The 25,392-nt window shown below is 32.9% G+C and overlaps 1 protein-coding gene across 1 annotated transcript in view; it reads right to left on the bottom strand.

Annotated features, from left to right (window-relative positions):
• Positions 1–25,392, bottom strand: part of LOC123697301 (Down syndrome cell adhesion molecule-like protein Dscam2) — a 131,168-nt gene that overhangs the window by 40,373 nt on the left and 65,403 nt on the right. The window contains exons 4-6 of the mRNA XM_045643771.1: positions 17,670–17,812; positions 11,317–11,478; positions 97–243 (exon numbers count right to left, since the gene is read on the bottom strand). Coding sequence (XP_045499727.1) covers positions 97–243; positions 11,317–11,478; positions 17,670–17,812 — 452 coding nt within the window. The remainder of the gene's footprint in view (positions 1–96; positions 244–11,316; positions 11,479–17,669; positions 17,813–25,392) is intronic.

Below are 25,392 nucleotides of genomic sequence, written 5' to 3'. Positions count from 1 at the left end.
ATCGTTTAAAGACTATTAATCTTGCAAGAGATGGAGTTTGAATATTATACAGAATCTTATTCTCATAACAATAGGAGATAAAAGCTAAATATTTACGTGAAACAGCAATCATGGCTGGTGGACTCCTCCGCTTCTCTCCAGTGAGCTGATGCAGCGCCTCGCAGGAGTACGAGCTGGCGTCGTCGGGCCGCGCGTTCCTGATCACCAGGACGTCACCCCGTCCGCCTGCCACTACGTATGGACCTGTGAAAGATGATAAAGTGCAGAAATTGTTCTATGAAGTGTTTATAAGACGTTTTCTACAGCATAATAATATATGTACAAATATTTGAATAGTCAGTTCCTAAACATTACTTTCTAATAAATTACAATTTTTTAATAACTTTCGTTGATCCATCAGTGAACATGTGTCAGTTCTGTACCACAGGGATCTCCAAAGAAAATTTCTATTCATCGTTGAGGATAATAAAAGTAAGTACATAAATTTTATTATTCAAGACCCTTTTGCTGTCCTTTTCGTTTCAGTAAATATAAACATTAAACATACTCTTCAGGACAACAGAACCGTGTTGTCTGTCTGAACCCATAACAACGCGGGTGTTATATTATTTACAGAAATGAGTTAACATAAGAATATAAATTTTCTCTTAACACAACATTCTTTATCTAAGCTTCTCATTACAATGTCAAAACGAAAAATTTTTAGAAATGTAAAATCTCCACAATGCTTTTAGATTCGACGTAATTAGACTAGTACAAATTTGACTTAGCTACTACAAATAAAAAGGTCCTTACATAAAAATGCATAGCGAAAATTGCATTACGATGTCAGGTATCTCAAACACCTAACACGACAAATAGTTGCAGAAGCTGTGAAATTCTCATGACTTTGAAATTAGGAACCTTCCATTGAGTGCACTTAAGCATTTATAGAATTGGGGATGTCACCTCGCTGCGGTGTTTTATGCGCTCTTCAAATTCATGGCCATTTTAAGACTTAAAAATAGAGCTGAATAATAACTTCATTATTATAATAAGGTGAAAGGTAGGAGCTCCACGTTGTGTCTTGCTACATTGCATATTTTCAGTTGTAACTCATCCATACTAATATTATAAATGCGAAAGTAACTCTGTCTGTCTGTCTGTCTGTTACTCAATCACGCCTAAACTACTGAACCAATTTCCATGAAACTTGGTATGGAGATATTTTGATACCCGAGAAAGGACATAGGCTACCTTTTATTGCGAAATATGTACCACGGGCGAAGCCGGGGCGGACCACTAGTAAGGCTATAAGTGAAGAATATTATGTACATCTTTGCGTTTTAAATTCGGCGATGGGAAAATTTGGAATACATCTACCGATTATTCCAGATATTAAGTATGTTAAATATAAACAAAGAAAATATAATATTACCAACATAACCATTTCAAATTCCAAACAAACTAACCCTTAAAATAAAAGTTTTAAATTGGATTTTCTATGACAAACATTTGCAAGTCGTTTGCAAAAAATTAGTCTCGGAACAATTTATAAAGAATTTAGCGAGATTTTCTGTCCAGTTGGCGCGTCATCTTTTACGATCAGATAACTTTCAGCGCGGAGTTTTTCAATGAATTCTAAATGCGGGAATGTTTATTCGCCGTCCTGCTTCAGCTAACAGGGGGATAATCTGTCCGTCTCACTCGGCAAGCTTTTAGCAGATAGATCTGATAACATTGTTTTCTCGAGTGGGGTGTTTAGTAGAGCAGTCCTTCGGTTCACAAGTTTTATAGTATAATTTTGACCCTAAATGTATTTGCTTTAGAGAGGAGTTTGTTTATCCTTTAGAATGTGTCATTAAAATTTGCATACTTCGTATACAAAAGAAATTTATTTATTCATACATCACACAGTTTTCCAGCTTGTAGATAAAATATGGTTTTTGCTTAAAGAAATCTATTCAAACCATTAAGCCAATATTTTTAACAAAACCTCCCATTTTCATCAACCTTACAAACTGATATTATAATATCCAATATGGAGACAACAATGACCTATATTGTATATCAGCAACTATCTCCGGTGCGATCAGGCATAGCCCGGGACTCCCGATAAGTAGCCGGGACGATTTGCATAACTCTATCAGCAATCAGAGATTGCATCCGATCGAACTTTGTGCCTTGATTGTTACGTAATCTCTGTGTGATACATATTACGGCTCTGCTAGTGGCATCTTAAAACGATCTACATTTAAATGGTTTTAACATCAATGGGATGGACAAGAATACTTACACAGTGATTACATGCTTATTATAGTACAGTTTTATTTTATTTAGAATCCACTTCAGTATTATTTAACATTTATACACCACCACCACCCTGGCTACGCCCGGGTAAAACAATTTTTCTAAGATTTATTTCAAAATTTTAAAAGGATTATACAGTAATAGACATCAAATTCAAAGTAAAATTGACTGCTTAATTAAATGATTTGCACAATCGAAATCTAAATATAGATATTTATCTAACATTTGTAACATCGAATTGTTTTGTTTTAATAAACTGACGTAATTTTATATAAAAGCCCCTTTCCATTTGCGTAGGATGAAACGGGGTTAAAAAGTATCCCGTGTGTTATCCTAAGATATAAAATAAATTACATCTAAATTTGTTTGACCTTTTACGTAATTGAGTAACAAAATTTCTATGATCATTGATATTTTTCGGTAGTGAATATGAAAAAAACACCCTTTAATAAAATTGTTTTACCCTTGCGGACTTCCTACTAATATTAAAAACGCGAAAGTTTGTAAGAATGTATGAAGTTTTGTTACGCTTTAACACTAAACACTTTGTAGTTTAAGATAAAGTAAACATAGTGTATGAGTATAGGTAACTATCTACAAACGGATACCTCCATCATTATTGCTGTATAAACTGGCAACGCAAACTTCTCACTAACAACAAGTTAATTACTGAATGTTCAATTGTCAATTGAATGTACAATTCAAATCAATTCATTTATTCAAACGGAAACTAGACGAATCCTTATAAAACGCAATTGTCTTCACAAAGAAGTGAAAACTCAACAAACTGATAGTCAATATTGTCGACACATCATTATAACGTTCCGCTCCGACTCACCGCCACTAATTGGGTAATTAGTTGCCTTTGTCGCGAGCTTTATTTTCCTGGTGTATCTTCATTTAAATAAACGTTAGACTTTTGGCACAAATTAATAAGTTCCCCTGTTATTAGGATGTAACCCATTCGAACAAATTGCATAATGTCTCAATATTCCGTTAAACAATACGTGGGTCACTTGGAAGATTTTTCACATAATAAATTCAGCATAATAAACGATATGTAACAAGTTCTATATAAATTATTTATCAATACCTCTATATTGAAAGAAAATTATAACAAGCGATACAAACATTTGGCGCTCAAAATAATTTTTTTAACAAAATTCTTCAATTTTTATATTTTTTCTTATAGTCTGCCGTCTTCTAAAATGAGATCATTAAAGTAATTAAAATTTTATTTTGCTATTCGAAAGGTAAATGTCGAAAAATCTTTATCTCTTTTCGTTTCTTGCCCTTAAGACGCTCAGCTCCTTCAATAGAACTGAGAGCAGATTTAAAAGAAAATGTTTATCTCAAAAAAATGCTAATCTTCTAAATAAAAGTTCCGCCATTAATTAGTGTCATAACCCTGGACATCTTCCGAGTGGACATTAAACTTGCATTAACGTCTCTCCGTCGAAACTTTTAAATCTAATTCGTTCTGCATATTCTAAGTCTTGAAGCACATAAGGCAGGGTACACACTGAGTTACGGGCTTAAAGATTTAGATCATGAATATTATCGGATTTGGCCAATAGCGTCAGCACTATACAGCAAAATCACTTATATGTGTTTCTCACTAGTGGTCCGCCCCGGCTTCGCCCGTGGTGCATATTTCGCAATAAAAGGTAGCCTATGTCCTTTCTCGGGTATCAAAATATCTCCATACCAAGTTTCATGCAAATTGGTTCAGTAGTTTAGGCGTAATTGAGTAACTGACAGACAGACAGAGTTACTTTCGCATTTATAATATTAGTAGGGATAAAACATGGGTAAACTGTAATTTTGATGATAATCAGCTATTTTATTATAATATTATTATATATTCATTGGAAAGGGATTCATTATTTGTCTAGTAAAATCGGAGACTTCATTACTTCAGTAAACATTTTCGTGATTTAGAACTGTTATTCTGATTATTATTATAGTGGTAAGACAAAATATAAAAATACTTTAACATTTGACTTTATCGTGCCCAGTGTATAGTAAACTTATCTCGTTTTATTTTTACTGTCGTCTCGTAAACATAAGCTTTTCTCTCAAGAGTTTTCTATTTGATGCTTATTGGCAGTGAAACGAACGGGAAAATAAAATATATTCTCGCTAGATGTTGGGAGCTATGAAAGAGCGAGTAATTGAAGTAAAACTATGTCAATTCTTTCGTTTGAGACCATCAGTTGCTGTGATGAATATCGTTTTATTATCAAAGATTCATTTATTATTATTTTTTGATTATAAAGGAATTGAGAACCGAGAACGTGGGCCACCGGATGAGGCGATCAGCAGTGACCAAAGTATACACAGAGCTGCGGCATTCGAAGGTTTCAAATTAGTATGTGTACCGCATGCTATTAAATCAGTACAGTAAAACAGTATAGAATTATATTAGGTAGGTATCTTTAGTTATAATGCGATAAAAGTGAGAATAACATTTATAATTTCGTATGTATGGAATGGAACGAATAAAAGTAGGTACTTATAACAATGCACAAATTAAAAACATTACATTTAAAAACAACGTTCAAATTTAATTTAAAATTTCAACAATCGAAGCGAAACCAGTATTCAGAAAACTACAAAAATTATAGCCGTAATTAACGATTTCTTTTAAAGATGAGCAATTACAATATTATAACGGTGCAAAAGAAATTACTGCCACTGCGCTAATCGTGTCGACAATTAAACAAAATAAATAATTGTAGCATCTGAATTCAGATCACTAAAGCATTCATTCATCAACAGTTCAGTTGAAACTGAACATAATGGAAACCACTTCGCCAAAAATTATTATAGCCGATTTCTATTTGAGAAAAAAAGTATTTTCGACTAATTATTATATTAATAAAGACTATAAATAAACAGCGGATTTTATTCAATTACTAGCTGTTGCCCGCGACTTCGTCCGCGATTAGGTCGTTTTTCGTCATTCGTCGTTTAAAAAAAATACGTGACACTTTATTTTAAAATTTTCTTAATTACCTATTGTCTCTTATAAAATTTAACTACATTAAAATTGAACACTCTGATAAGAAAATCTTAAAATCTGAAGAAAACATGAATGTGGTTTAAATTCTACATTACTTAGTATCAAATAATAATCTAAAATATTAAATGTAGATTAACAGTTTGAGCACACCATTATAGAATATGTACCTAAGTATTAAATTACGTTAGTTTACATAGTAACTTTACTAAAAACACGATGACTATCTTTCGCGCTCGATACCACAAACTAAGCATGTTTGTGGTACGTGGCCCGCGTCACTTGACCCCCCGCGAGTTCCCCTCCGTTGCTATGCGAAAATACATTCGTCGCCCTACTGTAGGAAAAATTGTAATACTGTGGCCTGGGCGTTATAACACGTCCAGGGAGTTCCTGAGTGCCGATATCACCATCTTGAGGAAAAGCTTCTAATGTCGATTTAAAACTGCATACATACGAATTAACCTGTTCTAAAATTTGAAATGAGTTCAGTTTTAAATTTGAGAAATATTGATTTCTTGTATTCCACTATTCGTTGTAGTCGAATACAAAATATATTTAAACAAACTTAGGTTGGCCTTCAGGCAAAAGGGATCCTATCAAATGGTAAACTTGACCTTGTATCTTAAAAGTAAGCATGAACGGATCTTTTGATAATTATTGAGCACCAAAGGATCATTTGAAACGCAGTACTATAAGAGCGAATATTGTCTAATACCAGTTTACATTGCACCACAGAATACATAATAGTAGCTAAACGCTAATTGCACAGTATGTTCCTCTAAAAGTAGTGATTTCAAAGGTTCCGGTGTATCTTCAAACGAAAGCCGACTCGCCTTACTACACTTTAAACTTTAAAGCATTACAAAAAGAACATACTACGTTAATATCGTCTATACAGAAGATGATCTGTAATCAATTGTGAGGTTATAAGCAAACCCACTTTTATATTTGTCAGACCACACCACCGAATTCGTAGATTGTTTACCTCAAGACATTAAGACTATGACGAAATCTGTCTGCAGTAAGACGGGCCTCTCGCTATTCGTACGTTTCCAGAGACCGAATAGTTTCAATTCTTAATCTTTCATTAAACAAACTTATTAATCGTTCTTGTCTCATATAATTGTAATACCTATTCGCGTCCCTACTCTAGTCATTGCTTATGCTCATGTTCATCTTATTATGATGCACCCTATAATTTGTCAAACGGTCTTCATATTGAGTAAGTAAAGTTTTTAATTGTGAAAAAATGTATTATGATTTACACTACATATTAACACTCTTTTATCATTTAACATAAAATATAAGTCTGTGAGTGTGTAAAAATAAATCCAGCTAATTACACATTAAACTTATGTTTATAATTTGGTATACGACATGAAAATATATTAATTGTCAAGCAATAATAATACAGATAAATACTGAACATAAGTATAATAGATATTAAGTAGTATTAGTTAAAATATACTTTGACTACTTTGACTGTAAGTTAAAGTTTATTTTTACTAACAACATGTAAATGAAGAAGAAATAATAATTACCAACGTACTAACCTTTTCTATAATACTTAACACGGCACATTTTTCAAATTATCTTGCTCAACTCTACTAAAAAATTTTAGGGTTTTGTTGGATGGAATATGTAAAAACTATGATATATCTAAACTACGATACAACTTGCATGCGGAAATGCTCATTACAATTGTGAATCTAAAGAATAACTAACAACATACTGTTCAATTTTATTGAGCTGATGAATATCTTTTGCCTGGAAGAAATCACCGTCGCCTAACAAATATAATGTGTTTTCTTATAAAACCGTTACATAATTTATTTTATCTACTTAAATAATGAAAATGATATATTTATAAAATATAAAACATATTATGTAAAATGATTAAAAATAAATAAATGAAGCAACTACGATTCAAAGAAAACATCTTTTTCAGTGTGAAATTGCTCTAAGCAATCCTGGATGATGAACTGTATATCATGTACCTACTCTGATCCCAGTACGGTCGGTACGTCGATAGCCATAACGATAAATATTATAATCAGATAACCGCAAAGTCAAAATAAAAATAAAATTTTGACTTTGCGGTTATCTGATAACTTAAAACATTACTTGTAAAGTTGTGAGTGCAAAATTTACGTTTCATTTGGCAATAACTTTTTTTTCGGTACTAAAACGTAGTAGTTTGATATGTGGTTGGCTGCCCCTCCTCTCCTTCCTGAAAAATATCCTCCAAAATTTCCCGAGATACTTCCAATGATTGAACCATTGGACGTTGGACATTAACTTCAGTCAAAAATTGACGAAGCGGATGATTACTAATTTCCACTTAATCCTCGCTGCTACTGTCTTTATCATCAAATCATCAATTTTCAAGTGGTGTAGTAAAAATATCAGCAGAAATCGTCTTCCAAAGGCGATATAATTTTATTAGCATTGAATCTGTAAATAAAAAAATCAAAAGTTAACTGTAAATCTATAAAAAAAGCTACTTACAAATAAAATTTTATCAAAAACTTCTGTTCCCAATGCACCTCAAAATAATAAAAGAATCATTCATTTCATTTCATTTAACAACTTACCAACAAACAACAACAACTTACCTTTTGTGGGAACGCATGATGGTGAAAATTCACAAAACACGAAGATTGCATTTGTTATTTTTTGTTTTATGGCATTCAATTGCTTTATAAATATCACTGCATAGTATAAAAAAAGTCGCTTTCTGTGTCCCTATGTCCCTATGTCCCTTTGTATGCTTAAATCTTTAAAACTTCGCAACAGATTTTGATGCGGTTTTTTTAATAGATAGACTAATTCAAGAGGAAGGTTTTAGTACACAATTTATTAGGTTTTAGACAAAGCGGACGAAGCCGCGGGCGGTAAGCTAGTAAATTTATAAAACACGAAGATTTTTAAAATTGTAACTAATGAACACAACAATATATTATTATACTCTTTGGAACACAATCATTAGATTAACTGTAGATAATGGTGTCTATTTTTACTTAAAATAATAAACATCTACCCTCACTTTAAAAAAAATGTAGTTTATTATTTACACGAAATATATCTTATAGGGAACGGAAGATATGGGTTAAAGAGTTAAATAAATAAATAACATAATTAGGTATATTTAAATTATTAATTTTTAACATTGTGTTCAGTAGTGTTAACATGTAAATTGATTTGATTTTTACGAAATCTCATAGATGGCGCTGTTACAAAATTAACATTATACAACTTACATTCTTTAAGCTATGTTTCTCTTCCCAAGTTACTTAAATGGCATAATTTTTTATAGTGTCAATCTAGATATTGTCAAACAACATTTATATATGCGTCATTTGATTATTAATTTCCAATAGTTAACGTGTAAATTGATTTGATTTTTATAACATTTAATAGATGGCGCTGTTTCTAATTTGTCTTTATACTACTAAATTCATTAAACTGTTTCTCTGCCCAAATTACGTAAATGACATAGTTTTTATTTTGTAAAGCTAGATAATAGCATGGCTTACTCGAAACCAACATTTAAACATGAGTCTTTAGATTGTACGCTGTCGTAATACACGGAATACGTAAGAAAAATAAAGGTTCACAGCTCCTCCCCCGTAGGTGATAGCTTAATAATATGTAGCCTATAGCCTCACCCGTCCTGTTAGTAATATTCATGCAAAATTTGAAGTAAATCTATGCAGTACTTTTCGAGATTAGCTCGGACAAACATACAGACAAACAGACAAACAGACAAACAGAAAAACAGACAAACAGACAAAAATTCTAAAAACTATGTTTTTGGCTTCTATATCGATTATAGATCACGGCCCAGGTATTCTTTTAAAAAAATATTCAATGTACAGTTTTGACTTTCCTACGATTTTATTATATGTATAGACAAGCTCAGCGTCATTCTATTCAACTCAACATCCAGCTTATTGTGTTGATTTTTACCACATAAAAACTTGCTGGGGAAAAACAAACGCAAAAATATTTTTCAATGCTTAAAAAGGGACCTTTATTGCACGCGAATATAGTTTTTTTAACACGCAATTTGTTCTGAAATGATTTTGTAATCTATACTTAATATTATAAAGCTGAAGAGTTTGTTTGTTTGTTTGAACGCGCTAATCTCGGGAACTACTAGTCCGATTTGAAAAATTCTTTCGGTGTTATATAGCCCAATTATCGAGAAAGGTTAGGCTATAGGTATATCATCACGCTACGACCAACAGGAGTGGAGCCACGGGGGAGAAACCGCGCGGAGCAGCTAGTATCATTATAATTATTCACTATTAATTAAGAATTATATAAACACGTTGTGTTGAATTGATTTAATAGGTTTAAGTAAATATAAAATGACTCTATCCTTTTACGATCACTGTAAATTTTCAACCTACCTATAGTTACCTACTACAAGTTTTTCTTTCGTCACCATTGTTGTTTTTCTTCTAGCTGTCGATTCAAGATCACTATTTATCTGAATGCGTGCAGTGGATTCGGAAAAGATGAGGGTCTTCATATTTCGAACTGTATTCTTTTAACAGTTATTGTATTAAACAGTTATTCTATTAAACAGTTAATCTATTAACAGTTATTGTCGATATGAGCAGAATATAAAAATAGCGCCAGATCGAAGATCTTTTTTTTATAATTTGAGTGCAAAGCAATCTGCTGCCGTATATAAAATGTTTTTTTTTTCAGTACACATTTAAATTGCCCGATAAATTTACAAGAGAAAATTTTCATTTTATGTTTTTATTACGATACATATTTTAAAACGCTGCATATTAAAACATACAGAACACGGCGGCAACTGTATACTGCTGTAATAACCATCGTTACGCATAAATAAAATTATTTTCATTAAAAAACACAATTGTCCATTATTTACAATAAGCCGAATTTAATAATTTCCCAATAGTCGGCTATGAGATTGAAAACAGCGAATCCAAAACGAGAAAGTTAATTGAATTTCTTCATCCAATCGAGAGAATTAAAACTCATAAAGCCTTGTTTCTGTCGTGGACAGCTTTGTAGGAAAAATTCTTAATTCGCACCCTCCCTGGGCAATAATCTCGCCCTTCGGGAGAATTCCGAATTCTTTAGGGAATGGTGCCCTTTTTAATGCTTTGCTGTATGCCTTTTTAAAAATATGTTCATAATTTGATGATGCTATTTTTTAAGTGTACGATTAGGTATCACACCCAACATCATAGCTAGTAGAAAGAAGGCTTTCAATGTTATTTTTATAACTGTTGCTTTTACCTACTGATAGTCCCTAGACCGCGTATATTTATTATCTACCCAGTCGAAGCTTGGCAATTTTTTTACTACCTATCGCTTTGTGCTAATTGGCAAACTATACCACTTAACATCGCAACCTATCGCATTATATTAAACTATCCATCAATATCCCAAGCAATAGCGAAAGAGAAATTAATTTGGAATTTATACTCTGTGGAAGCGTTGGCGAGTCTCCAAAATGATATCGATATGTTAAGCTCGTAGTTTATTGCGCGATTATTGTTGTTCATTTATCAATCAACGGTATGAGCACATAGCTCGGGGCGGAATGATCATAAGGCTCATTATTGCTCATTTAAACGAAGCTGTTGAGGGATGAATTCTTAATAACATTTAGTGTAAACGGTTTGCGTAATACATGGGTTCAGTGAAATTATAACTCTTTTAATGCGGCCTTTATGACTACATACGATAGTACTACGTTCAAATCGAAAACTTACTGCTATCATACCTCATCTTTAGATACATACTAGTGGTCCGCCCCGGCTTCGCCCGTGGTACGTATTTAGTATCCTATATCCTTCTCCTGGCTCTAAACTACCTCCCTGCCAATTTTCAGCTAAATCAATTCAGCCGTTCTTGAGTTATAAGTGGAGTAACTAACACGACTTTCTTTTATATATATAGATTTCTGCATGCGACCTCTTCGTATTATATTGTTTATACGTGTTTTCACTTACCAGTGTCCCCATCGATTGAGGAGAGCAGAGCGCCATCCCGGAACCAGCCGGTGACGGTGAGGTGCGGGCGCACGCTGGGCGGCGCGGTGCAGCTCAGCAGCGCCACGCCGCCCGCCACGCCGTGCGTCGCCTGCGCTCGCACCTCCCATGCCACGTCCATTACTTTGGAACAAATGTGCGATTCATTTCGTGATTGTGCTAGTAAATATACTTTATATACTTATTTCTTTCCAGAAGAATAAAAATGACTGAAACAGAACATATAACTTACTGATATACTAGTTTTATACATACAGTTCAGTTAAAACTAGTTGAAACTTATTTATTTCATTTTGATAAACACCAATATACCACGGAATAGACATATTAAGTACAAGATTCATTAAGTCCTTTTAGTTTACCCGTCAACCATGTATCACGTATTTAATTGGAGAAGTTCCCGCCGGCAACTGAATTACTGTGCGGTCCTTCGTCTAATTCGTAACTCGGTACGCTGTCACCCAATAATTAATTACATCTAACTATCAAGTGTCGGTGGAAGCATGTTGACAGTTTGGATGGTATTAATCCTGAACTGAGGCGTTCACCTTCGTGGTGTGTACGAGACGTAGCACGCTGTTTCATTCAATTTTCGACCTTAATGATGGATATTGGCGAAGCAAAATTGATTACCAAAAACCAGGCTGATCGTTGGCAGTATGATACTAGGAAGAATGGAAGATAAAAATATAATCTGGATAAAACTTCTCGTATCGCATTTCCCAATCAATCATTTACAATTCTTAGAAGATACGACGTTATATCGACCGCATTATTATAAATTAAATCACTGAAAAAAATAATCCCTAGTTTTGTATTTATTTCAGAATACATTTGAATCTACCTCCTCAATAAAAGCTCATGCAAAAATAGAATTTCATATTCGAATCTCCGATGTGTGAAAATAAAGTGCTCAAAGACGAAACATGAAACATCAAACAATTACGGATAAAGAGGGCGCGTTGTGAATCATAGCACGTATCGCTCGGAGTAAGTGTCGGCTGTTCGCCAATTACGGGAACTGCTCCACTGGAAGCTGTTTTTATTGGATCATAATGTAGTTAGAAGTTAGAATATCAGGTAGCTTTTAAATATTTAGCTTATGGTTAGTGTCTATAGAATTTTAAAATAAAAGTAAAAATAACGTAACATTTTTAAAACAACAAAAGTAACATTAATATTCTTGTGGTCAATTTTATTGTCAGTTATTATGTGGTGACTAAAAAAATAAAAATAAACAGCAATTAGTTTTACTGATTTTTTAAATATAAATATCAAAAAATCGCCTAAGCTTTTAATAAGTTCAGCAAGTTCGTAGTAAGTAACATTGTGTAATATAATTTAATACGGTAGCAAAAAAGTTAAAAACTGAATTTTTCAACCCAGTCATAACCACAACAACATGCAGCGCATGTAGCAAAAGTGGGCACAGTAAAAGCTGGCCGCAGAACCCAAAAGTGGGATGACAATGACAAGCCCAGTGGGCCCGATGGTCATAATGAAGCGGCGCGCTGGTCGCCATGAATAATAAACGCGCGGGCTGATTTCCCTCGTCACCGGCTTACTTTGACGGGATTAAGTGACGGACGGACAGCGTGTAAGCCGATCGAGCGCACATTATGGTTGTAGTTTGGGATTAAAAGTTTGACGGCGGTATTGGTAATGGCCGGGTTATTGTATTTGTACTTTAATCGTCATAATGGAAGCGAATATGTATTTCGTATTTTATGTTTTCCATTATCCGTAATTTATTTTGCGTTTCGTTTGAATTACTCGGCATAATATGTTGCTTTTTGCTTCCCAATTATTATAATGATTTCAATGTTTTTTTTTTAATTATTTATTTATAATTATTACCTTTTACTATCAGCGTAAGACAAACATTTCCTTTGATCCAACTTTGATCATTTGAAGGAGGTGATCATTGATACATTCATATCTATAGTTTCATCGTCAATGATTACTTAGAGTTTAGACTATGACTAATTTATGACCAACCTATCATCACATTGATACCTAATAAATTTTGGGGAGCGGAATTTTATAGTATATATTTGTAGGTATATCTAATAATAACTATTTACTTTAACTCAATGTTTGCGAACAAATATTTGCAACTCCCTGTCTATTAAACTGTTTATTCGAAAGGGTCAAACTTCTCAATTCCTCATTTCGCGCCAATTGTCAGCCGCCATCTTGAAATAATCACTTTATTTTGAATTCCAATTTCATTCTGTTTGTCGAATAAATCGCTTAGAATTAAAAACGTGTTTTTCGTGAAGATGAATGGATTTATTTTGTGCGACTGAACCCGGATATTGGAAGAGAAATATTTTAGATTGAAAACAATGTAGGCGACAGTCTCTACAATGTTTTGCGATATTTCATTTTAAATTTACCTCAAAAATATCATGATATTTGTGATTGAGTAAGCCTTAAATCAAAATGCGAACAGCCGATTTGAACTTTATAAAATTAAATCAAATAAAAAAGGGGTGAATACATCTGATTAGTGTTTGACATAGGTATTAGGAATACCAACATTTTATCAAAATTATCTTTGAAAATAAAATAATCTTGAGGCTTAGGTCACAGAAACCACTCTATCAAAACCAGCAGCAATGTAAGTTACATATTCTCAAGTTAATATCGAATACCTCCATGAAAAATGCTATATCCGTATCACAAAGAGAAATTTTTGCACATACTCAGAGATCAGTCGACTGAGAGCGAGCATGCAAATTTCATGTGCACTCAATGACGTCAGCAGTCTGTCCACTTGTCATCCTTTGTGACGCGCCGGTAAATCTGTTATTGAACTTGCTATAATGTCGAGGACTTCATTATTGCCAGCGAGATTTTATAACAATCAATCATTTAGCGCCGCTTCCATTTACAAGAAAAGGTAGGGAATGATAAATATCGTGTCACATCATTAAAATCAGAATCGAAATATTTTGTACGTATTTTTTTCTTAACCTGTGATAAAAATTGTATAATATTTTTTGCCGTAACCACGTTCAAATAAGTTACCATACTTTGATACATTATTGGACATTAATTTAAAGTATATTTTTTCTCGATTTCGACGCTAAAAACATTTGTCATATTATTATTGTGTTATTATCTTCCATGCTCTTGGGTACATGAATGTTTTTGTGAATAAGGGTAGTTCATAACATTATTCTTATCATTTCGATTTTACTAAACATTTGATATACATTGAGTCACTTTTTTATTGAAATCAAACAAGGCTGAAATATATTAATTTTGCTTTATTGCCATATTTTGGATACGGAACCTTCTATGTCCATTTTATTTTCACTTTGTCTCGTCAGTTTTCCAAGTGTAAACACGATGCTTACACATTTTGTACTCAATGTGTTTATATAATTTTCAACTACTTTATTTGTTTACATATATTCAGTATCCATAAATCCGAATCCTCTCCAGCATAAGAACAAAAATTGAAGCATAGAAAGACGAGCAATTATAGCCAAGAAAAGTACCAAATCAAAGGGACAGGTTCAGGGTTTGTTTGTCATGAGGGCCCATTGTCTGCTAAAGGGTAGTATCGAGATATCTCCGTAAGTGCGGATTACCGAACAATGGCCGGGTTTGTCGTTCAAACTGTGCGGTACAAATATGTTGACCGACAACTCAAGTGTTTTAACATGTACAAAGTTATAGGTAATATAAATTAATTCGTATTTTTACCATTGGAAACATTGTGTGTGCATAGTGATAAATATTTCTAGTAAATAAAAACTTTACATTTGAGAGGAAAACCCTGACAATATAGTGCTTCAGTCACGATGACTAGCTTTAACACCTTTCAGATCTAGTTGCTGAATGATAAGTCTAATCTCGCAAACAATTAATTAACGTCAAGGTTCATTCATCTCAACTAACAAAGTCTAGTCGAAAGTGATATACTTAGATAAGATTATTCACTTAAAATATTTGACAGAAAGAAAGTTACTATTTATTGATATTTGTTCGTTAATGTTAAGAACGATAAGTAAAGTATGTGTTTCATGAAGCTCAAAGCTTTAACGCTTTTAAATTACTTTCGAGTAAGCTGTATTTCACAGAAATACAGCTCAAATATAACAAAATTGCGGGAACACATTCAAAAGAATCATCTCGACATTGCGTCAAAGTCAAGTGGGATGAAAACCTTCAAGAAATGAAGTATTGAAGCCCGATCACATCATCCTTCGAACCCTTTGAATAACTTACCATTGACGAACGAAAATATCCCCTTTGCCCTTGTGTGAAGTGTGTAAATCCCGTGCGGATGGAGGCACTTGACCGCTGAGGTCTCAGGCGTGAATCGTTTGGTTCGAATGCAAATGGGAATCTTTATGGAAGAGGCTCCAGTCGTAAACCTTTGATTGAGCCTTCGATATCGCCTTTGTGACGTCCGCTAATGGAATCGACGATCGAAATACTCATACTCTGTCGAATTATTTTCTTCAACTTTAAACATTCTATCTAATAATATTATTATGTATTCAACGACCTTTTTGTTTCACTATAACTATAAATATCCGGTGACGAATTTTAAAATCGATGAAGTTCATGTTACAAGCAGTTTTATTAATAAAGCTCTACCAGGCTACTTACTATTATCGAATTCCGTCATTGTTATTTGGGGGCACGGTAGTGCCCCCGCCAAGACGAGCCAAGCGAACAAGCACGGGCACTACCTACCTTTTCTCGAAGCGCTTCGACGTTTTTTTGAACCCTCATAAGTTGGGTTTGGATTATGCTAGATCAACAAATTTTTCGGGATATATTGTCAATAGCGGACTTATTGAACATATTAAGTTTTAATTACATTAGCTTTTATACTTCAGATTTTATTTATATCTAAAAAACGCTAATTTCGTCACTGACTCACTGATGATCATCAAAATTCTTAAGGTATTTCCTAATGTCCTAGAAAGCTGAAATTTTGTATGTAAGCTAGTATTAGCACACAAACAACAAAAAAATTATAAAACTTGTAACTTTCATCCCCCAACCCCTTAAACTAGGGGATGGGAGTTTGTATGAGACCTGTAATTTTAAATTAAATTTTGATGACGCTAGAGGTCTAATCTAATAATCTAAAACTTGGTTCCCCTAGATATATATATGTATAGGTACTCCTTGTTAAAAAAAAATTAAAACTTTAATCGACATACTTATAAAATTTTGTTACAAACAACTTACAAAAAGAAATGAAATCCCACCAAAAACATTTTCATGTAAAATGTTGCCAAGACGAGCCCATATGACTCGCACTGTCAAAAAGTTATCAGATCTCATGTAGAGCGAAGCTTCTAACACTACACGCCCTAACTCTACAAGGCCTAACTTCACAAACTCTACACCTTAGTCAAAATATGTGGCTTGGCCGTTCGTTACTACAAGAACTATTGTATAACACAAAAGTAATGCACAGTGAATTAATTTTTCACCTTACGCCGATGTGAATGTAGCGAAATGGCCAAGCCACATATTTTGACTAAGGTGTAGAGTTTGTGAAGTTAGGCCTTGTAGAGTTAGGGCGTGTAGTGTTAGAAGCTTCGCTCTACATGAGATCTGATAACTTTTTGACAGTGCGAGTCATATGGGCTCGTCTTGGCAACATTTTACATGAAAATGTTTTTGGTGGGTTAACTTTTTATAATATCAATGACTAAAACCACTTTCATGATTCCTGAAAATATTTTTTTACCTCAATTCAGGTTATTAATTTACAATGTGACTTTATATTTTATTCATTTACACAAATTTTTAGTTAACTACTAAATTGAATTCGTATTGAATCCGAATTAAGTTTTAACATCTATACCTCTTTTAGCTTTTGCTTCCGGCTTAACCTCATACAAAACTCTACGGGTTCCTAAAATATATTTCCGACCCATATAACACTTAATAACTTTTATTTTCATAAGGGAGGCTCATGTTCCTTCTTATCTAAAATTAAATTTTGATATCAGCGGATCTTATTAAACAAACAGTCACTCACACTTAATAATATTAATACGAAGACACATACCAATATGCTTAGATATAGCTTCAGTTCTCATAACACCTATAGACTCTTATGACACAGATACGATTAGATTATTTTAACATGAAAGAGTAACAAAGTTCAAACATAATTTACATAGACTTCTACGTATATAAAACTAGCTTTGGTGCGGTTTCATCCGCGAACAAACCAAAGGGCAAAACTAAGCGAAGCCGCGGGCGGTGTGCTAGTATTACTGTAAAGTTTCATACATCAATCCTCATATTAGCAAGGATGTACACATTACCAGCATCCACCCGCATATCCCGGGACAGTATGGTCCCGACGCTGGCGGCCGCGCGGCAGCGGTACACGGCCGCGTGCACGTCGCTGCGGTACTGCGCCGCTGAGAACGGGGCCAGCCACAGCGTGCCGTTCGACAGCGCCTGCCTGTAACAGATACACGCTTATTGCTATGGGAATAGAGCTCAGAATGTAAAAGATAGTGAACTAAAATATTATTAAATTTAAAATCGCAAAATTACACTAAACACAAGTCAAAATTAATTTGGAATTTTAAATAAGAACATTATTACTAAAATGCTATAAGTTAGAATATTTTAGTTATTAAACAATTACTATCATCAATTTTGACAAATTATATTGATAACTAGCTTCCGCCCGCGACTCCGTCCGCGCGGATGTCGGTCTTCGCGTGGATGGTTTATTTATCCATTTTGAGTAACTCTGACAATGACATCTTATAAATATCTATTGGACCCAAATACGGCTAGGCCTATAATAATACGCAACGTGTGTTCGCGGTTCTAAAGAACAACGTCTATGGATAAAACTGAAAAATTAAGATTAATTTTTTTTCTAAGTATTTTTCCAGGATAAAAAGTACCCTATTTTACGCCCAGGATAATAAGGTATAATTATACCAAATTTCATCGAAATCGAACCGGTAGTTTTCACGTGATGTCTTCACATACAGACAGACAGACAAAATTTTTTTTAATCACATATTTGGGTTTGGTATCGATCCAGTAACATCCCTTGCTATTTATTTTTTCCATATTTTCAATGTACAGAATTGACCCTTATACAGATTTTTATTTATGTATAGATTTAAAGGCACTTTCCAATAATTAATCATCTATAAATATCCTTTAATAAGTAAATAGGACATAATAACTAGATGAAGGCAACTCGGACAAGTAATAAAAAAAACTCAATATTTCCCTTTGAAGTAATATTGGCAAAATAATCTGGAATTCATTCATTTCGAGAACGGAGCGCTTTCGAGAGATATTTTTGAAATCATATCAAAATACGGACATTCGATTGATGTCCGCTATTAAAGCTTTTTATAATTAATGAAAGCCATCCTGGACGTCGCTCGTTTTCCATTTTGTATAAGTCTCCAGAAAGATTAATTATGGATATTTTGTAAGTGTGAAAGCTATGGAATTAAAGGTCCTGGCTCTTGGATATAGATAATAATAAATTAGAGAGATGATGAATTAAACGAAAATGTGGGTCGCGTTGATCGCGTCTGCTTTTAGATAGATAACCGTTTGAAAAATACCTTATTTTTGTGAAAATGAATTGCATTTAAATGTAAAATTAGGTACCTAATTAATGTAATATACCATTTAAAAAACAATTTCTTCTGGATTTCGATGAAATTTTAGCCAATACACGTTTGACACTGTAAAAAGAGATTTTTCGGTATCTATGTACCTAATAGGTAGATATAAATTATTTTTAAATAATATGCAAAATAGCTTAACACAGTACTTAAGTCGTTATTTCGTCACGAAGGTATTCACTCTAAGCAATTTATAATATTTACGACTCTAACTATCGTTATAGTTCATACAAGCGACAAATATGGATATTAAAATAAATTTAACATAGTAAACCAAAAGTCTTGTTCTAAAGTCAAAAATCATAAAGAACTAGCTTTAGATTTTGAAAATGACATGGCTTTTCTAATATTTTTCTGCTATTAATATCTTTCTTTATCTTAGTGAAGTTTTTTGCGTACCTATTTGAAGATACGCCGTTGACAACAACATTATTTTTCAACGATGGTAATATTTTATTTTATTAGCACTTTTTCAAAGTACGTAACACTTATAATTTTTAAATTGAAATAAAAACACACGACAAATCACAGTCAAGATCACGTTTCTTCTAGAACAAAATCGTCACGTTAGCGCCAAATCACATTCTAATTTCGAATTTTCTTTTTTTTCAATTATGTTTTTTTATAGCTGCGTCTTTAATAATTAAAAAAATTAAATTTAGAACACGGTTTGAGCTACTTATAGATTTTATTAAGATTTATTTATGTTCATTATTATTATTGTTGATTAATAAAATTATTTGTTGTTGTTTATTAAAATCATATTTTCTTTGATAACCCATACAACGTTACGTTCGAAAATTAAATCATTATACCAACCATACCGAAGTACAATATGAAGTAATGAATGTTTTATGTTCTTTTTCCAATAATGCATATATTATTTGTATTTAATTATAATTTATTTTATGAAAAACGTTTACGAAAAAAATTGATAGATATACAATATTATGTCCTGCGGATCACGCTAATTTAAGACGCTAATTTCTTTGTTAATATTAGTGTGTGTGATAATTGCAAGTAATTTTAAAAGAAAGATTTTAATGAGGAATTGATTATTATTCCGCAAATGTTCTCAAAAATAAAAATATTAAATGACAAATGTTATACTTTAATTAACAGTGTGAGATAGTTTTCCGAGAAGAAAGTTATCAACTAACTAGACCTGAACTCTGAACTAAATATTTTTTTCAAAGAACACTAGCTTCGTAAATAAACATTGATGTGAATCTTTGCATTTAATTTATTTCATACCTGTAAACATCTGTGTAAAGGATTGCCCCCATATATCATTTATATTGTATTTGAGTTAAGAGCATTCTGTTCATTTCAGTACAACAGAGGATTCTTTGGAATATCGTATTTCGCTATTCCTCGTATTTGGTTGTTGTTTCCTTAACATACGCTGAATTTATTTATTTGTGCCCTGAATAACAGATTTAGAAAATTTGATACTTTTCAGTTTTCACTCACATAAAAATCTTAAAGTAATATATTAGATTTAGATACAGATCCTGAAATGGAGACACAAAAAAAATTACCATACAAGATTACAGGAAGTTATCATCAAATAAACTTATCTCGACATACGCAAAGGTTTATTAATATTAATGAAGCCGCGGGTAAATACAAGTCGATGGCGGGCGCTAATTGCAACCCGTCTTGCGCTGTCTCTTATAAAGCTGGTTAAGGGGGTGCCACTTGTATGTGTTTATTAGTTTAGTAAAACTAGTAGGTATTATTAGATTTAGTTTGAAGGTTTAGGCTTTCGGTAGCATTTTAATTTTTAGGTCAGTTAAGTTTGAAAATGATTTCATTTTCCCATTTTATATTGATTCTTCACACCTACTCTGTATAATTCTTCTGTCTTTTTTTCTAATCAACAAGCTTTAAGTCTTCTTGACTTAATAATAAGGAGAGCCTTCCCATATTTTTAGCACTTAGGATAATAATACCTTTCGATATCTTGTTTACTACAAACATTGTATGAATCTAGTGGTTTTTGTGTTCCCAATAATTTCATATGACTGTAACTATTGTGTAAACCATCGCTGAAAATGCACACAAAGTGATGAATTGAAATTTTGTAGGGTTTTGACAGATTCATAAAGCTATTAATAACTGTTTTATCTTATTTGAAAAAATGTGAAAGTTGCATGTTCAACTGTATTTACTTTTAATAGTGACTTCGTCCGTGTAAAATCATACAGCGTCGCCGAAATTTTGTAAATGACACACAGTTGTTTACTTTTACAATATTATAGTAAAGAAAAAAAACTCAATCATTTGACATATTTTTGAAGTTATATACACAGCAACATAATTAAAAAAGCGTACATGTTATATAACCTTTTGAATATGTGGTAAAAAACTGAATAACGGGAGAGTCAACAAAAACGCGTGAAAATGAAACGTGTAAAGAATATCGTACCCTTAACAGCGATGGCTCAAACACTGTACTCGTATGATAATGAACACTCCGTAATTGTATCCGCTCCACCTTTATGACGCGACGTTTTGTTACAACTCCAATTGAATATTACTGATGCAGTTTGGAGTGTATTGCAATTATTATTGCTAATTGTTTTAACGTCTTTTGTTTAGGAATTACTAAAATGTTCAGATTCATTTTACTAATGTAAGAGTCTTAATATTATTGTTTTTTGATATCACTGAAACGGTTTGTAACACCGTCAATGGTTGTCACTAAGCTGACGGAAAAGCTTGTGATAAAATGACAATAGCAATACAAAAGTTGTTACCAATATAACCGATATTTTGAATAGGTGGCGCAACCACACTTCACAGTCTCACGAGATTCCAACGAATTCAACCGCTAAATAATTTAACAAACAAGCAAATAACAAGCGACGTGCAAACACAGAATATTAGTAACAACGCCCAGATATTATACTACATTCCCGCTCCCCGGGGTGTCGGTTGCGAAACAAAAACTAAATCCATCAAGCGGACGATATCAATTCGCAAACTATAGCAACCGGGTCAACGAGGGTTCGTTGAAATTCAAACTAGCCTGCAGTTTGGACCAGGCAAATATGGCTGCGGGACAAGACAACAAGCGCAGCGATAGTTGTGCTGTTAATAATTGGCACCTTTGTGGTCGAAGCGATACTAGAATTACTCCTGTAAATACAGTTAAATCCATAATTATGTTTAAATTATATAGCTCTATCAAGTGTTGCGATTGGGGTCGTTTAATGAATTAAAACCACAAAGAAATACCTACAAAACTTATACAATTAATGCTCAAAAAATTATACAAATGCAAGAAACTCGCAGCAATTTCGATCTCTTATTTATTTAGCATTTATTTACACAATCTGGTATTATTTTTTAACATAACAACTATTCATTAATTTTTAAATGTACATAATATTCTTTTCTCTATATAAAAGTAGGTATAAATTATTGGTGATGAAGTACAACACTTCCTAATCAAATCCAACCGCTCACTCTTGTCCCCTTGTCCCAAACATAGTAAACTCAATAGGGTCATATAGCTATTGTTTAAGTATGTTTATTTTACGGCCTACACAGGCTCTGTTTGCCTCGCCGGCAAACATGTTCGCATAATCATGCAAATGGTTATACACATTAACATCTCTTCCCGTCTATAAACATCCAGCTAACTATTGTTCCAACTAATACGAGCCCTTTCGGCAGGGACACTCACACAAAGTATTTCTGTTGTATTTGTATGATAGTTGTCCAAATTGCGAAAGAATTTACAACGTTAATATAATAAAGCGAGAAAATAACCGATACAAATAAATATAAATCTTACAGTATTACCACGTTTCTCAAAAGGTCAAAGACCTAAATAATAATAATTTGAAGCGAGATCATCAACTATAAAAGAAACTTTCCACACGATAAATGCAATTATAAGTTTCCCAATTCCCAAATAAAAGAAGTTACAAAAGTTCGAGTCACACATACCTTAGCTGGGAGCGAAATTCAATTATCTAAAAAAACTTCTAAGAACGCACCTGTTGTTACGAGCGGCAATTCACCGAAATCGAGTTGTGGTCGTAAAAAGATATAACAGAACCTTTGTCCCGGTCTCGCAATTTTCTCAAGACCTCGGGGACGATGGAAATATTTTAAACTGTCCTTTACGCACCTCTTAAACATAACTGAATTTTTTAGCCGCTGGCGACCGTTTATGGAGTGTGCCAATCGAGTTACGTCCAAAGAGTTTGTTTGAAAATCTTTGTGAGCGGTTTTGCTGTTGTTTTATTGATGGCTTTTTATTATCTGCGGCTATTCACCTCATAGTCTAGGATTAGGATTGCATTAATAGTTAAAATAAAAAGTTATTATAAAAATTACGTGCAAAAATTATGACTGTAATATTTAAAAAAAAAATAAGAAATTGCTCTTTCGTGTAAGCTTCATAATATTTTATTTTTATAGCCATGCTGAAGATAGAGATAGCCCACGATTCGTTAAACCTGTTTACTCAATAACTGTACCATGTCCCAGGAGACGGCTATGACGTCATAAAACTAGTGAGCGAACTTCCAGAACACAATTCATTGCCACTTTCATAGTGTAAAACATTATGCACATTGTATGGTTTTGCTACGTAACAAGCATTGCACTCACTTAAGTACATTATTATTAATCTCGCTCAAACTTATAATATTATGTTAAAATCTTATAATGTATCTTTTTTTGTTTATCTTATCTCTGCCATGTAATGTGGTGTTGACAAAAAATGTGTTTTATTTATTTATTTATAATAATATTATGTTCCTTCTTTCACTTACATAGCTCCCGATCTTTAGAGATTTTGGCTTTCAAATTGAACACGTAAACAGTAATTTTACGTAACGTAGTTGTTTTGAGTTAAAAACTTTAATATAAAATTAAATATTATAATAGTTATTATAAGTTTTAAACGAAGAATAAAGGCAAGGAATTTTGAAATGTTGTTAGTTTAAAATATCACAGCTAAGATATTTCCCGGTATTGGAATGCTTTTGCTTGATTAAAATAGCGCTATAAATATTAATTAAATAGCAAACTTTATCTCAAGCGAGGAATAACAAAGGAAAGGAGGACATATTATTTTGTTATAGTAAACTAATTTGATAGCCTTTGCTCATTGGCCTTTTATAGCGGAATGATGTCTCATAGATATCACCCCGTTCAAGAATTATTTACTCACAAAAAATAATCCTTATTGTTTTTCAAATTTTGTTCTATCTATAACGCACACCATATTTTTTTTTACAAAGCAAGCGCATGTGAAGTTTTCAACTGACAGTATTTTCACTTTTTTAAACATTCAAAATTCAGTTAAAATAAGAAATTTACCTTTATTTGTTTATTTATATTCTCCAAATACCCAGGACTATTATTTATAATAAGAAATTATAAAATATTTAGATTTATTTTACGAAAATATATTAACGTTATTCTGTAGGTACGATTCATGTGCTGCTCTCAAATGAGATCCCAGCAGAACGAAACGAAATTTATTGATAAAAAATGAAGATGTTTAGAAAAATGTTTTCTTTTTCTTGATAACCACCACCATTTTTAATTATTTCAAAATTCGTTTCGAATTTCTCTAAACCTATATATTTATGAAAATACAATCAACCCATCGTATAATAAAATCTCATTTCACCACAAACATTTTCAAACCTTCACCACACTAACACTCTCCACTGCTTCTACGAGCGCGTACGCTTCACGTGTAAAAAAGAAAGAAAGAAAGAAGAAAGAAAATAAATTTATTGCAAAAAACACAGCCAACAACATAACAAAATTTATCATAATGATTAGCAAACGGATACAGCCTCAGCAAAATGCTGCACAAAAACAGCACTGATTTTCAGGCTGCACCGGCGGTTGAAAAAATAGAAGACAGTCCTAAGAAATAAAAGCAATTTGTTAAAAAGCCGCAGAACATTCGCGAAATAATAATGAAATGTTTAGTAGCAAAGTTTAGCGTAACTCATCACACAAACTACCTGCTTAGGACAATTCGCTCAACTACGCTGGCTTGATGCGAGTTCGCAGCCGGCTTCTGCGGTTCACAACTTTTCTAATATTACTATCTCCTCCAAATTTTGTTAGAAAGGTGGAATTTGTATGCTATGTAGCTAGGTCTGAAAGTACTTTAATTAAATTGGATTAGTTAGAGGATAAAAATTTTATGGGACAGGTTTCAAGAGTATGTTTAGTATGCTTGATGGTTCCGACTGATCTCCAGAATTATTAATCCATACTAATATTATAAATGCGAAAGTAACTCTGTCTGTCTGTTACTCAATCACGCCTAAACTACTGAACAAATTTGCATGAAATTTGGTGTGGAGATATTTTGATACCCGAGAAAGGA

The sequence above is a fragment of the Colias croceus genome, chromosome 1, assembly GCF_905220415.1.
Source record: "Colias croceus chromosome 1, ilColCroc2.1".
In the NCBI taxonomy this organism is placed as follows: Eukaryota; Metazoa; Arthropoda; class Insecta; order Lepidoptera; family Pieridae; genus Colias; species Colias croceus.
Note: the sequence above shows the minus strand (reverse complement) of the source record. Positions and strands in the feature narration are given on the sequence as shown.